This window comes from Heloderma suspectum, chromosome 2, assembly GCF_057233095.1.
Source record: "Heloderma suspectum isolate Gila_16-S chromosome 2, 16-S_ref, whole genome shotgun sequence".
Classification (NCBI taxonomy): Eukaryota; Metazoa; Chordata; class Lepidosauria; order Squamata; family Helodermatidae; genus Heloderma; species Heloderma suspectum.
The window spans coordinates 59,262,665-59,277,598 of NC_139459.1; the positions used below are offsets into that span (position 1 = coordinate 59,262,665).

The window sequence follows — 14,934 nt, forward strand, 5'->3', positions numbered from 1 at the left end:
ATGTGGTTGTTGTTGTTCAGTCGTTAAGTCGTGTCCGACTCTTCGTGACCCCATGGACCATAGCACGCCAGGCCTTCCTGTCCTCCGCTCTCTCCTGGAGTGTACTCAAGTTCATATTCATTGCATCGGTGATGCTATCTAGCCATCTCATCCTCTGCCGTCCCCTTCTCCTTTTGCCTTCAATCCTTCCCAGCATCAGAGCCTTTTCCAGTGACTTTTCTCTTCGCGTTAGGTGGCCAAAATATTTGAGCTTCAGCTTCAGTATCTGTCCTTCCAATGAGCACTCAGGGTTGATTTCCTTTAGGATGGACTGATTTGACCTCCTTGCAGTCCAGGGGACTCGTAAGAGTCTTCTCCAGCACCACAGTTCGAAAGCATCAATTCTTTGGCGCTCAGCCTTCCTTATAGTCCAGCTCTCACAACCATACATTACTACTGGGAAAACCATAGCTTTGATTATGCAGACCTTTGTTGGCAAGGTGATGTCTCTGCTTCTTACTATGCTGTCTAGGTTTGCCATAGCTTTCCTCCCAAGGAGCAAGCGTCTTTTAATTTCATAGCTACAGTCACCGTCTGCGGTGATCTTGGAGCCCAAGAAAGTAAAATCTGTCACTGCTTCCATTTCTTCCCCTTCTATATGCCAGGAAGCGATGGGGCCAGATGCCATGATCTTAGTTTTTTTAATGTTGAGTTTCAAACCAGCTTTTGCACTCTCCACTTTCACCCCCAACAACAGGCTCTTTAGATCCTCTTCGCTTTCTGCCATTAGGGTGGTATCATCTGCATATCTGAGGTTGTTGATAATTCTCCCGGCATTCTTAATTCCGAGCTGTGATTCATCCAACCCAGCATTTCTCATGATGTACTCTGCATATAAGTTAAATAAGCAGGGTGACAATATACAGCCTTGTCGTACTCCTTTCCCAATTTGGAACCAATTGGTTGTTCCATGTCCCATTCTTACTGTTGCTTCTTGGTCCTCGTACAGGTTTCTCAGGAGACAGGTAAGGTGGTCTGGTACTCCAGTCTCTTTAAGAATTTGCCACAGTTTGTTGTGATCCACACAATCAAAGGTTTTAGCATAGTCAATGAAGCAGAAATAGACGTTTTTCTGGAATTCTCTTGCTTTCTCCATGATGCAGCGAATGTTGGCGATTTGATCTCTAGTTCCTCTGCCTCTTCGAAACCCAACTTGTACTTCTGGTAGTTCTCGGTTCACATCCTGCTGAAGCCTAGCTTGTAGGATTTTGAGCATAACCTTGCTGGCATGTGAAATGAGTGCAATTGTACAGTAGTTTCAACACTCTTTGGCATTACCCTTCTTTGGAATTGGAATGTAAACTGAACTTTTCCAATCTTGCGGCCATTGTTGAGTGTTCCAAATTTGTTGGCATATTGAGTGCAGCACTTTAACAGCATCATCTTTTAGGATTTTAAATAGCTCAGCTGGAATACTGTCATCTCCACTAGCTTTGTTGTTAGTAATGCTTCCTAAGGCCCGCTGGACTTCACTTTCTAGGATGTCCGGCTCAAGTTCAGTGACCGCACTATCTTGGCTATCAGGGACATTCAGATCTTTCCTGTATAGTTCTTCTGTGTATTCTTTCCACCTCTTCTTAATCTCATCTGCTTCTGTTAGGTCCCTGCCTTCTTTGTCCTTTATCATGCCCATCTTTGCACAAAATGTTCCCTTGATATCTCCGATTTTCTTGAAAAGATCTCTAGTCTTTCCCATTCTATTGTTTTCCTCGATTTCTTTGCATTGTTCATTTAAGAAGGCCTTCTTGTCTCTCCTTGCTATTCTCTGGAACTCTGCATTCAGTTGGATATATCTTCCCCTTTCTCCCTTGCTTTTCACTTCCCTTCTTTCCTCAGCTACTTGTAAAGCCTCATCAGACAGCCACTTGGCTTTCTTGCATTTCTTTTACTTTGGGATGGACTGAGTTGCTGCCTCCTGAACAATGTTACGGACCTCCGTCCATAGTTCCTCAGGCACTCTGTCTATCAGGTCTAATCCCTTAAATCTATTCCTCACCGCCACTGTATATTCATAAGGGATATGATTGAGGTCATAAACCTGAATGGTTTAGTGCGTTCTTCAATTTAAGCTGAAATTTTGGAACAAGAAGCTCATGATCTGAGCCACAGTCAGCTCCAGGTCTTGTTTTTACTGCCTGTATAGAGCTTCTCCATCTTTGTCTGCAAAGTACATAATCAATCTGATTTTGATATTGGCCATCTAGTGATGTCCATGTGTAGAGTCGCCTCTTGTGCTGTTGGAAAAGAGTGTTTGCTATGATCAGCATGTTCTCTTGGCAAAACTCCATTAGCCTTTGTCCTGCTTCATTTTGTACACCAAGGCCATGCTTGCCTGTTATCCTGGTGATTTCTTGACTTCCTACTTTAGCATTCCAATCCCCTACAATGAAGGGGACATATTTTTTTGGTGTTAGTTCTAGAAGGTGTTGTAGGTCTTCACAGAACCGATCAACCTCAGCTTCTTCGGCCTCAGTGGTTGGGGCATAGACTTGAATTACTGTGATGTTGAATGGTTTGTCTTGGATTCGTACTGAGATCATTCTATCGTTTTTGAGATTGTACCCCAGTACTGCTTTTCCCACCCTTTTGTTGACTATGAGTGCTACTCCATTTCTTCTAAAGGATTCTTGCCCACAGTAGTAGATATAATGGTCACCTGAATTAAATTCTCCCATGCTTGTCCATTTGAGTTCGCTGATTCCCAAGATGTCGATGTTCAATCTTGCCAACTTATGTTTGACCACCTCCAGCTTAACTTGATTCATTTATCTGACATTCCAGGTTCCTAAACAATATTGTTCTTTATAGCATCGGATTTTCTTTTCACCACCAGACACATCCACAGCTGATTGTCCTTTCGGCTTTGTCCCAACCGCTTCACTCTTTCTGGCGCTACTTGGAAATATCCTCTGCTCTTCCCCAGTAATATATTGGACACCATCCAACCTGAGGGGCTCATCTTCCGGCGTCATCTCTTTTAGCCTTGTGATACGTTCCATGGGGTTTTCTTGGCAAGAATCCTCGAGTGGGTTGCCATTTCCTTCTCCAGTGGACCACATTCTGTCAGAATGCTCCGCCATGACCTGCCCGTCTTGGGTGGCCCTGCACGGCATAGCTTATGGCTTCACTGAGTTATGCAAGCCCCTTCGCCACAACAAGGCAGTGATCCATGAAGGGGTTACACAGAGTGGTTACACAGAGTACACATGTGGTTACACAGAGGTAAAGAAAACTAGGATGTATGGCCCCACAATGTGTGCTAGACGGAACATCTAGTTCAGCGCTTAATCCCTAATTTTCTGAGACAGTAAATGTTTAGCCTGATTAGCCCCCATCATGATCAAAACCTCATGGGAGAATAACAGGAAAAGAGTGTATATGACTAGGCAGGAAACAAAAATGTGTAAATAGTACCATGAACTGATTTCTCCATGTTTATATGTTTGCTTTGAGAGTACAAGCTAGTTTGCTTAGTTAGTTGAAATACATATTCTGCCAAACACTGGAATGATCGCAGTGATACATAAAGATTTCTCATTTTTCTTGCCAGGTGAAACAGAAAAGGCAATCACACTGACAATTCTAGATGATTCTGAACCTGAGGATGATGAAAGTATTATAATCAGTTTGACCCACACCAAAGGTGGCAGCCGTATTCTTCCCAGCTCAGACACTGTCAAGGTGGTTATTCTGGCCAATGACAATGTGGCAGGAATTATTAGCTTTCAGACAGCCTCAAGATCTGTAATTGGCCATGAAGGTGGGTTGCTCTCCATTTTTACTACCTTACTCTGTGCGCTATCAATTCCTTTGTTTACACTTTCTCTCAGCGGAGGCTTGTTTTGATTCACCACAGAGACTGAAGATGGGAGGAGAAAAACACGGAGAGTCCTTAGTCATTTTTATAGTGGATTAGAAATCAAACAAATAATACCCCCCCAACCTAATGAGGAGAGAAAAAAGATTTAATTAACCAGTTTTTTTATAGAGATTCAGGGCCAAAATCGACATAATGTTAAATGCATCTTTGCATTTAACTTGCATGTTTTAAAAATGCAAATAGCATCCCCACCCTGGATGGAATGGGGGATGGGGATGGAATTCCAAATTACTGAATATGAATAATTTAAGCCATTTAGGGCTAATAAGGACAGATTTGGGACTCTTCTATTTTGTGTTGGCCTGATGACCATTACAGGTAACCAAAGTATCTGCCAACAAAGGATACAACCGATGCTGTTCCCTTGCCTCTAGCAGTAAGAGTGAGTTAGTGCAGATCTGTGACTTTTCTACTTCTTTTCTAAATGCCTTTGCTTCTAGGTAACTCCCATTGATGCTAAAAGGAATTTGCTTATATTAGGTGTGCTCGTGACTGGAACTTTCTTTCCTTTACTGAAGGAATTCAGCAGAAAAGCCTTTATATTTCAGTTGCTCTTAGGAGAGACTTCTATATACAGCTGTCTGTGACCCTTATGTATAGGAATTGCTTAATTTCAGTATGGCCAGTTTGTACAAGGAATGCTAATCTGTTCTTGTATGCATGGCTCCCTGCTCCCTCCATGTTAGTTATACTGTCACAACAGCAGCAGCTATAATTATTGTGACCCATAGAGGAGTATTTTCGTGATCCAGAATGTTCATATACAGTTAGTGGTAAGATAAGAGCACCCTAAGCACAAACACCTGAGTTAGCTATTGCACCATCTCTGGAATTAACAGTTCTGTCCTAGCCATCTCTACCCAGTAGATTAAGTCAATGGGATTTACCTTCAATTTAGTATGTTTAGGACTGTGTGCTAACTCCTGTGAGCAAATCCACAGCCTGTGCCCCTAATTATTATCAGTGGTATACCAACAGGGGTAATATACTATATGTTAGGAGATTTGTTAGTCTGGAAGGATATGAATTAAAATAGTTCTATTGTGTTACCACTTGGGAAAATGAGTCATGGGGAATAAATTAATGTCAGATGAATATTTTTAATCCACCAAATTGTTGGACAAAATCTTGTTATGTGGTACTATTTAAAATGGGAAAAAAACCTGCATGCTTCTTTGAAGATCTTGGTGCATTTTCCGCCTGGCTCATACAGAGTATGGGTTGAGTATGGGTTGTCACTGAATCATTGGTTGTCGTTTGTGTGAACCCTGCATTAGGGTTTAACTATGGGTTGTTAACCATGAACAACCCAGGAAGAGAACCTGTGGTTGTGAACTCTGGGCTGTTTGTGATTAACAACCCATAGTTAAACCATAGTGCAGGGTTCGCATGTAATGACAACTGACAATTCAACAACAGCCCACGATTCAACAACAACCCATACTCATCCCATACTCTGGGTTGTTGTTAGGTGTGAACCAGATAATTCTCTTGCCTTCCCTTGTATTTAAGTGAGCAATAGTAGCTATAATTTTAAAATATGATAGCTAAGGCAAATGGAAAATGTAGATTTTTTTAGATAATGCATGCATTGTATGTATTTTTAATAAGAGGTTTGAAGATTCTATTATAGCACCTCCCTTATCTATGTATATAACTCCTGTGCATGGAAGATCATCATATCACTTGGAAATTTCCAGTTAGGTCATCATTGTTGATCGTGTGCTGCTCTATGTCTGAGCTTTCACCCCTTTCTACTCTGCATTAATGGTTCTGTTCAGCATGTCAAAGCAGCTTTAATGTGACAAGCTAAGAAGAGCCATCAGTGAGCGCAAGGAATTGACACAAACTGTATGGTGACCTTCATCAGACAGACATACACACACACACACACACACACACACGGCATGTATTGTGGAACTGAAGAACTTTTTTGTTGTAGAGTTTAGAGAGTAGTGGGTACTGAGCCTTCAGATTCTAAAGGCTAAGAAGCGTGCATTGACTTTATCCAGATATACTACTTTGAAAAAAGAATGATCTGTAGAGATTCAAACATGGTGAAATGCCCAAATGTTTCCTGCAGCAAAAGGTTTTCCTTTATCCAATATGGAGCATAAGTATGGCTCCATATTGGGGAAATCTACACCATTCAGGACTCCCCGCTTCCTAACCTTATCACTTAACCAATCTGCCTTCTCAGTTACATATACATTTCCCCTAGTTCTTAAAACAGTCTGCCAGTTTTCTTGGTGTGTGGCCTTCCCACTGCTGCCAGCACTAAGCTGTTGTAGTGTTGGTGAGAAAAAGGAGACAACCATTTCCTTCCATGATCAGACCTGTATGCTGAACTTCCCAGATAGAAAGAAACAGGTTGAGTGACCCGGCAAAGGGGGCTGCTTGTGCGCTCTCTCTCTCTCTCTCTCTCTCTCTGTCTCAGTCTGGGCATTACCACAGGCCCACTCTACTCTGCTTCAGTGCCCAGAGAGGGTGAGCAAGGGAGAGCAGATAAGAGCAGCTGGTGCATTCTCCTGCTTTGCATGCTTTCCTGCCTACCCCAAGAAGCATGCCGCAGGGGGAGAGAGAGAGAGAGAGAGAGAGAAAGGGAGCAGGGAGAAGCACTGTCTGCTTTTTGCAGGAGCAGCCTGCGGCTCCACAAAATTGCAAAAGTGCTTTCCTTCCATCAGTTGAAATGTTTGGGCAAGTGATGGTAGCAGTTCCCTCCAGTCGCTCACCGGCCCTCTCCCTCTGGAATGCTTTACCTGCTGGTACATCCTGTCTCTTTTGGTGATGCAGTGGGAGGAACTGGGCTTAGCCATCCAAAGGTGGTGGCTGCTCCGTAGAGGAGGAGGAGCCACCATCTTTGCTAGCTCACTCACCCTCTCTCCCTGGGTGATGTGGAGGATTGGGCTAGTTGGGCCTAGTCCCCACCACTATGACCTTCAGAGGCAGAGCGCAGGTCAGTGAGTGAGACAGTGAGTTGGCTGGCTCTTCTATGACCAGCCCTTTATTCTGCACTGCCCCAAGGGAGAGAGTGAGCAGGCAGATGCATCTGCTCGCACTTTCTCTCTAGGCTGCATTGTGGGCCCAATCCTCCTTGCAGTTTTATCCAGAGAGGATGAGCAAGACAGAGGAGGTAGGAATACCCACTGCCTTCTCTTGCTTGCATGCTCCCCTGCCCACCCCAGAAAGGGGTGTAAGCTCAGAGGTAGGGATGCTGGAGAAATTCGAGACAGACTAAAATGAGCTCATATTTCTAAGAATCCGACCTGCGGAATCCGCTGCGGAGTGACCCCCTCAGGCCCTGCGAAGTCCGTGGACTTTTGGACAATTTTTTTACTTTCCTGAAATTTACGCATATAAATCCATAGAAAAATACGTACATTCCTGCTGAGGAAATGTAAAATGGAATAGGGGACAATACACTAAATGTCATGTACTGGGGTAAGTTATGCAAATACTTATGTAAATACTTACATAAATATTTACGTAATTATTTCCGTATTTTTCCGCATGACGAAAAAAAAATTGCATCTGTCTGTGGGCGGATGACGGAACAAAAGGCACCTGACCATCCGCAAAACACAGATGGAGCGGATTTTACACAGTCCGTACATCCCTACTCAGAGGAGGTGCTGTCGTGGTGGAGGGACCGATGAACTTCCTGGCTGGGGAGTACCTCCCCCCTGTTCTTTTCTAGCCTCTGCTGGAGGGCAGGGGTGAGGCAGAGAGATTGCTGTTGACTGTTCAATTGCCTCTCCTCCCCCAATTGGCTGCTTTTCCTTCAAAATAAAGGGGCAGCATTAAACACCCCTTTTCAAATACATGTTTCATACCACATGTATTTAGAGCCTCATCAGATTGCTTAACCTGAAGTAGTTCCACTGAAGTAAATGGAGTATTTTAAGTAGGGGTGTATGAGAATTTCATTTTTGCTTGCAAAACATGCCAGCGTGCCCTGTTTGCAATTTCAAATCTGAGCACTAGCACATGTCCACTGAAAACTTTTGTAGTTTGCCAAACATGTGCTCACGCCTCACGGTCGATTTGCCAGTTTCCTAAATGTATGCAAACTTCCTAAATTTATGCAAATTTCCCCCATAGACTGAATCAATCCCACTTTAGTCTATGGAGGAAATTTAGGAAATTTGTGTACATTTAGGAAATTTGTGCAAATGAAACAGGAAAGCTGCTCAAATTTCACATTTGATCACTGCTGATTTGCACAGTTTTCCCATTCGTGCCAAGTGAGCAGCGGTCACAAATGTAAATGGGAATTGGGCATGAGATGAGCAGTGAGTTCATCTCATGTTTGGAGAATCCTGGCGATCATAAACATTGCTTGTTTGCCTATCCCTAACTTTAAGGACTGCAGGCTAGCATTTCAAAATTATGTAGATAATATACTTAAAACAAGAAAAAGAAAAAAGAATCCTTTCCTTCACTATGGAACATTTCATTTCATTTATTATTTTTCTATACTGCCCCATAGAGGAAGCTGTCTGAGCAGTTCACAAAAATTGAAAGCCATTAAAATACATTACAGAAAGTATAAAACCATTCACATAAGGACATAAAACAGATAGCACACACAGCAACAGCATATAACTAAAACAATTTAAAACAATCAGTCGGAGACAATCCAGGACCTGATCAAAAGACTCGTTCTATGCTGCCAAATGCCTGGGAGCAGAGGACAGTTTTAACCTGGCACTGAAAAGATGACAATGTTGGTGCCAGGCGGGCCTCATTGGGGAAATCATTACATAAATGGGGGACTACCACCGAGAAGGCCTTCTCTCTTGTTGCCATCCTCTGAACCTCCCTTGGAGGAGGGCCATGAATGCAGAGCATAGTGTGTGGGTCATTTCATGCCAGGAGAGGTGTTCCATCAGGTACTGTGGTCCCAAGCCATGTAAGGCTTTATAGGTCAAAACCAGCACCTTGAATTGGGCTTGGAAGGCAGCCAGTGCAAGCGAGACAGAATCAGTGTTATATTGTCAGACCGTCTTGTCCCTCTTATCAGTCTGGCTGCTGCATTTTGCACAAGCTACAACTTCTGAACCAACTTCAAAGGCAGCCCCACATAGAGTGACTTGCAGTAATCTAACCTGGAGGTTACCAGAGCATTGACAACTGAAGCCAGGTTATCCCTGTCCAGATAGGGGTATAGCTGGGCCACCAACTAAAGCTGGTAGAAGGCAGTCCATGCCACTGGGGCTACTTGAGTCTCAAGTGACAAAAATGGCTCCAGGAGGACTGCCTAGCTATGAACCTGCTCCTTCAGGGGGAGTGCAACCCCATCCAGAACAGGTTGAGCACCTTCCATCCAGTCAGGAGAACCACCCACTAACAGCATCTCAGTCTTGTCTGGATTAAGTTTCAGTTTATTAGCTCTCATCCAGTCCAATGTTGCACCCAGGCACCGATTTAGCACATCCACAGCCTTACCTGAAGAAGATGAAAAGGAAAAATAGAGCTGCGTGTCATCAGCATACTGATGACAATGCACTCCAAAACTCCGGATGACTGCACTCAATGGTTTCATGTACATGTTGAATAACAGGGGGGACAAAACTGACCCCTGTGGAACCCCATACTGGAGAATCCTCAGGGCCAAGCAATATCCTCCAAGCACCACCTTCTGGAGCCAACCATCCAAGGAGGAGTAAAACCACTGCAATGCAGTGTCTCCCACTCCCAACTCAGAGAATTGTCCTAGAAGGATACCATGGTCAATAGTATCAAAAGCCCCTGAGAGAGAAAGGAGAATCAACAAGGTCACACTGCCCTTGTCTCTCTCCTGATATACAGGGCGACCAAGGCTGTTTCCATACCAAAATCTGGCCTGAACCCTGACTGAAATGGATCTAGATAATCAGTCTCATACAAGAATGTCTGGAGCTGTTTGGCAACCATCTCTCAAGAACCTTGACCAGGAAAGGATCATTTGCCACTGGCCTAAAATTATTAAGGTTTTCCAGGTCCAGGGAGGGTTTCTTCAGGAGTGGTCTCACCTCCACTGCTTTGAGGCAGCCCGGGACCACTCCCTCTTGCAAGGAAGCATTTATCACCTCCCTGGCACAGCCAGCTGTTCCTTCCCTGCCAGTTTTTATAAGCCAAGAGGGGCAAAGATCCAATGCGGAGGTGGTTGCATGAATTTATCCAAGCACCTTGTCAACATCCTTGAGCTGTACCAAAACTCATCCAAGAAAACTGGACAAGGCTGTGCTCTGGACACCTCACCAAATTCAACTGCTGTAACGCTGCAGTCTAAGTCCCAGTGGATGGAAGAGATTTTATCCTGGAAGCGCCTAGCAAATGAATTACAGTGGGCCTTGGACAAGTCTACACTGTCCTTAGGGCCAACATATAATAGGCCACAGATGACCCTGAAAAGCTCTGCTGGGCAGCATATGGAAGATTGAATAGAGGCAGCAAAATGTTGTTTCTTTACCGCCCTCACTGCCCCTGAGTATACTTTACCATAGGCACACACCTGTGTTCAAGTGCACCCACTAGGAGTTCTTCTCCATCTGTACTCAAGGCATCCCCTATTTTGTTTCATCGCTCTCAGCTCTGGAGTATACGATGGAGCAGTACAAGCTCTTCTCAGGAGAGGGTGCTCAGGAGCAATCATGTCAACCACCTGGGTCATTTCTGCATTCCACAGACCAACCAGGGTTTCAGCATGAGAGCCAGGCATTTCCATATATTTTTTTTTAAATGGAATAGATCTGAAATCTTAGAATTATAGATTTCTTACTCTTTACCCCTTATTAATTCTTCTGAGTAGCCACATCACATAGGGATTGCAATATATACTGACTTGGCCATGCTTCTTGGAATCATTACCACTGTTCAAAAAGAGCCATCGTCTATGCTCCTGAAGAATCATTTAAGAAGTGTGGAGAGGCTTCCCTTTTTATTGGAACAAATTCCTGTACACATGGATCTCTGTGCTTACTACATGCCACAGCCACACACCCCTGCAGTGAGGATCATTTCTAACGTTACATTTTTTAGTTTAGTTTTGAAAACATGTGGCTGGAAAATAGCTAAAAATATTCATATTTCTAATGTAAGAATGGCCAAATGTGAGCATGAAACATGGTCTCTTCTACCATCACATGCAGGCTTCCTTTAGCCAATTTTCTGAGCTACAGACTGTATCATAATGCATTAGTGTAAAGCCTATGTCACCATGGGCTCTACTAGTAGTTTGAGGGCAAAAATACTGCTCCTTGACTTCCACTATGTCAGTCCTCTGGAAGCTGTATGGAGGCTACTTTCCTTCAACGCAACCGAGAACTTTCAGCCCTCGCTTCTTCACACCCATCACAGTTGAACAACATTCTCTTTTTCCCCTCAGGCCTCAAGCCCACCTCTTTCTCTCTTCCCTCACATTTTAAAGTCTGGCTTTTCCTAGAGCTGCTTCTTTTCCCCTTGCTCTGCCACCTCAGAGCATTCACCACCGCCTCCGTCACCATCCCTGCCACTAATATGGCCTCTCTGAGAGTGGGCTAAACTCACGAAGTCCAAGGCCCTCCCTCCATCCTGACCTTTGTGTTTTTCGCCCTGTACATTTGTGTGGCGTGGAGCTACATGGGAGCTGGAGCTTCCCAACTGCCTCAGGCTCCTGGCCAGGGTGAGGAAACATATTGTTTGGCTATTAAAGCTTGAGCTTTGAACTTTTTTGAACTTCCAAAATTTTCTGCACATCTACACATGTCAAGCTTCAGTTTAAAAAAATGAGCAAAATCAGTCTGGTAGATCTCTAATAAGTGTTACACTAATGTATTCTTATACAGATTCTGTTGTCAATAATATAAAATAATGGTGTTGAATATACTGTGTTTTATTTGTACATTTGGTGTCGTGCTGTTTTATGACTAATTTGCTTCGTGATATCAGTGCAAAATTCTCAAATAGGATAGAATATATTTAAGTGCAGTATTAAATAACGTGATTAATCACTTTCCTCTCATTACCCTGATAAGCATGGGAAACATTAAATGGGGTGTGATTTTTGGTGAATTAATGGTTTTGAATTTTTAAAAAATGTAGTTATATTATTTTTTGGGTGTAACTTAATATTTAGATAATAACAAACATATGCAATCCATTTTTGGTCATTAAAATTTTAACAGTGACAGCAGATTTAAATTTCTGTTCTGCCCATAGTACAAATACACACCATCTCATGTGGAAATTAATGTATCCATGGGACATCTCACTTCCAGTATCCTACAGCAGGGGTGGGCAGAAAGTATATCTCTGGATATTTTGGACTTCAACTTCCAGAATTCCTGACCATTGGCCATACTAGCAGGAGCTTCTGGGAATTAAAGTCCCAAACATCTGGAGATTGACCTTCCGCCCACCTTTTAAACTGTTTTTATTGTATGTTGTACATTGCCCAGAGTGGCTGGGTGACCAGCCAGATGGGCGATTAATAAATTTAATAATAAATAAAATAAAATAAATAAAGTACATATTCATTTATCCCTTGAGGTTACGCAGTTATCACTGAGCTGTATGTACTCTGGGCTTAAAAAATATTTAAAAAGCATTCAATGCCAAGGAAAGCTAAATTGTGGCCAGTATATAGTATACAAACTGAACTACTTTGCATATATTCTCAGTTTATTCTGCTTTTCCTATTGAGGGGAAGGGCAGGGAAACCCAGTCCCTGACCACTGGACATCCAGCTCAGCCTTCTGCACTCACTTCAGCTTTGGGATTTCTTTAAAAGGCATTTCTTATCTTTGCAGCCTTAAAGGACAGAAACTTACTTTAAAAAAGGAAATTGGGATTCTCAAAGGCTGCATCCCAATACAAATATTGTGCTAGCACAGTGTGCTTATGGCATAATCATATATGCACAGCCTGGTTACTTATAATAGCGATTTATATGTATGTGAATCTAGAGAGATTAATGGCTTCCCCACCCTTATTTTAAATTAAATAAGTATCTCAAGAGTTTTAGAAAATATACATATCCAATTAATTTTTTAAGCTTTCAATAATGACACTTGCATAATATCATGTACTATGTGTCTAATTTATGAAGTAAAAACTTCCTTGCTATAGACATCTTCTTTACTTTGGGCCATGCAATACTGTATGTACTGGCAAACTGAAACTTTGTGCACCTGAAAAATGCAGTAGTAATACATAGGCAGCATAATTATGCCAGGAACATGGGTTTTCTGCAAGGAAAAATTGTAAGTGTTTTTTTGCTTTTAAATGAAGAAAGATACATTTTGCATGTTAATTTACTTGTTAGCTTATTTATGCATGTTACAGTCTGTGCAATCCTTGGTTTATTTAATAATATCTATCAATCATACTCGTTTGATTTATTTGAACATGGATGAAAACACAATACAATATCAGAAGAAAAGCAACTACCTGGCTGAGAGAAACAGTAATCTATGCTGTCCTAATTACAAAACTGTGCTTCTTTAAAAATCATGGCCATGCAGAAAACTGTTCCTGACTTATACGTCATGTCATTATAATGTGTATGTATTACATCTCTCTCTCTATATATATTCACATACCAAAGTATGAATGAGCAATATCTATGCATATGGTATGTTAAACACAGGCTACTATTAACTTTTTGTGAATTCTCTCCTTGGAATTAAAAGAGAATTTTAACACTGATGGTATCATGTAAGTTTTAACTGAAATAAATGGAATCTACAGGTAACTGCAAGCATTTTTCTGCATGCATTATGTAACATTCCTCTACAGTAGAATGTTACACTCTGTGTATATTTCTGAACCATTTGAAGAATTAACATGAGATAGCTAGTACATACAGCATTTGCTATTTCTTTTAGTCTACAGGTTTTTTTTTTTTTTTAATCTTTGCTGTTTTTGCATGTTCTGGTGATAGTTTGCTTCCAGTTGTGCTTATATTTCAATCCTCAGCATGCATTTTATCCATTCTTTCTCTACTTTCTAATATGAAACTAAAGATAGATTTTCAGTATGTAGCATTTGGACAGTTTGGGGCCCCTCTTACATTAAAATAATTTGCTGAATAGAACCCCCAAAGCAAGGCTTTCTATAAATCTATGTCTGAGATTTTGCTTTTTAAGAATGTCCCTGCAATTATTTATGGTTTGCATGTGTCAGGGTATTTTAAAATCAATTCAAGTAATGGAAACAACTAATCAGAACCTTCCGATGGCCTTGTAGGCCCCTTCCAACCCCACTATTCTGTTATTCCTCTGCATATCTGCCATTAAAAACACTTGGAGCTGCTTAAGAGTACGTTGATATAGTTGAGAGGCTTCCATTTGTTGCAATGGGGATTACACAGGAGGAGTTCCTGGAAGACTGTACACAAAACCTATTTATTTCCCTGTTGTTGCTATTGTGTTATGCTTTATTTTAATTTCTAGGAGAGTTATTGCAGTTTCATGTGCTAAGGACTGCACCAGGAGCTGGGAATGTCACTGTTGATTGGAAAATTGTTGGGCACCACCTGGAACAAAACTTTGAAAATATTTCTGGCATGCTCTTTTTTGAGGAGGTAAGGTTTTGTTGTTGTCCTTTACGTGAAAATAAAGAGGACATATGAATGGCTTCAATGAACCAGGAACAGCTGGACAGAGAAGATTTCTTCCTTTATTTGCAGTGCATGTCTACTCAGGAGGTAGTCCTATCTATGTCTGCTCAGTAGTATTGAAGTCCTATTGACTTCAGTACGATTTACTTCCAGATTGTACAGGATTGCAGCCTGCCTGCCTGCCTGCCTGCCTGCCTTCCTTCCTTCCTTCCTTCCTTCCTTATGAACACAGTGGAAAGGTCTTCATCAGGGCAGGGAGGGAGTGGTTTGGACGTTGGTCTGTTCCATACTAAGGCCTACAGAATATCCCTGGACTTCTAATGTCACAATAGGTTTATGCTGGGTAGGAGCTGTAATAACAGAATTTGCCATATGTCCAGAAGCAAGAAAATCTGTTTCCAGTAGCATGACACAGGATGCTACACACAGCGTT

The 14,934-nt window shown here is 42.1% G+C and overlaps 1 protein-coding gene across 1 annotated transcript in view; it reads left to right on the forward strand.

Annotated features, from left to right (window-relative positions):
* ADGRV1 (adhesion G protein-coupled receptor V1) overlaps window positions 1-14,934 on the forward strand; it is a 391,637-nt gene that overhangs the window by 103,422 nt on the left and 273,281 nt on the right. The window contains exons 34-35 of the mRNA XM_084833645.1: window positions 3,590-3,799; window positions 14,335-14,465. Coding sequence (XP_084689771.1) covers window positions 3,590-3,799; window positions 14,335-14,465 — 341 coding nt within the window. The remainder of the gene's footprint in view (window positions 1-3,589; window positions 3,800-14,334; window positions 14,466-14,934) is intronic.